The sequence below is a fragment of the Perkinsus marinus genome, assembly GCF_000006405.1.
Source record: "Perkinsus marinus ATCC 50983 genomic scaffold scf_1104296939984, whole genome shotgun sequence".
NCBI classification, from domain to species: domain Eukaryota; phylum Perkinsozoa; order Perkinsida; family Perkinsidae; genus Perkinsus; species Perkinsus marinus.
The window spans coordinates 1-1,024 of NW_003212969.1; the positions used below are offsets into that span (position 1 = coordinate 1).

The following is a 1,024-nucleotide window of genomic DNA, read 5'->3' on the forward strand; positions in this document are numbered from 1 at the left end:
GCTTATCGGTTTCACTCAGTTATAGTGATCATAACCATCTCGTCTATATATAAATCCGTTTCGTATGCGGTAGAGCATGTATTCACGACTCTATTTTCTAATTAAGATATGTACTATCACATTCATATTGTGATTTGAGCATTTGTCTATTTCATCTAAGCGCGAGTCATGCGCTCTTTACGACACAATACCCGTCCATGGTATGCTTGTACATTTCGCTCGCCATTACGATCTATTTTTAGCTATTTGTCCACCACTCCGTTCATTGGATAAATATGCTGTGATCCAAGATCCACTGCGTCTAAGTCTCTTTTAGTCTCTATAGTTCTAGGCGTCAACTCTATCATGTCTACCCTACAGAAGGATCTCTATTATCCCCTAAGGGATGCTGAGGATAAGGTTCTAACTGAAACTAGAGTTAAGGTCTGGGATAAGAATCCCAAAACTCTAGCTTTCAATGTCGATTCCTTACCCGACCTGAAGGTCTACAAGGCTGATGACAGTTTTCTAAGCGTAGGAAGTCTACTCTTCAGACGTCTATGTGCAGTTCAAGGAGGTCCTGGGTTGAGAGAACTATCGCTACATCATCTACCTTACCTACCTGTAATTTCACCTAAGATCTATAACGACTATGAGACGGCTCTATTTGAAGTTGAACTTATGGACAGTCTATCGGTCAATAAGGTTCTATGGTTATCTATCCCCTATCATCTAAGACAGTTCATCGGCAGTGGTTATCTAGATCCAACTCAAGTAGATCTATCTAAATATACTGATCTAGCCAACTACACTGACGTTGTCTACGAGCAGGAGGCTGACAATTCTATATCTACGATTGCCGAGTTTCTGCGCTTAACCGCTGTGGTTGGTCTACTCGGGTTCGTCTATCGTGACTTAGAATCTATTATGTCGGAGCCTCTACTCAAGAGGCATCCTATGTCTACAGCCACCATACGAGTTAGGCCTCTAGGGGATACCTTATTCTACTCCTGTCTACGCATGTCGGCTATGATCAAGAACAGTC

At 42.1% G+C, this 1,024-nt stretch overlaps 1 protein-coding gene across 1 annotated transcript; it reads left to right on the plus strand.

Moving 5' to 3' along the window:
- Window positions 1-345: 345 nt before the first annotated feature.
- Pmar_PMAR026873 (hypothetical protein) lies at window positions 346-513 on the plus strand (the record flags this gene model as incomplete). Its single annotated transcript, XM_002782102.1, has 1 exon — window positions 346-513. A coding segment is annotated over one exon (168 nt), but the record flags the coding sequence as incomplete, so codon positions are not given.
- Window positions 514-1,024: the final 511 nt, after the last annotated feature.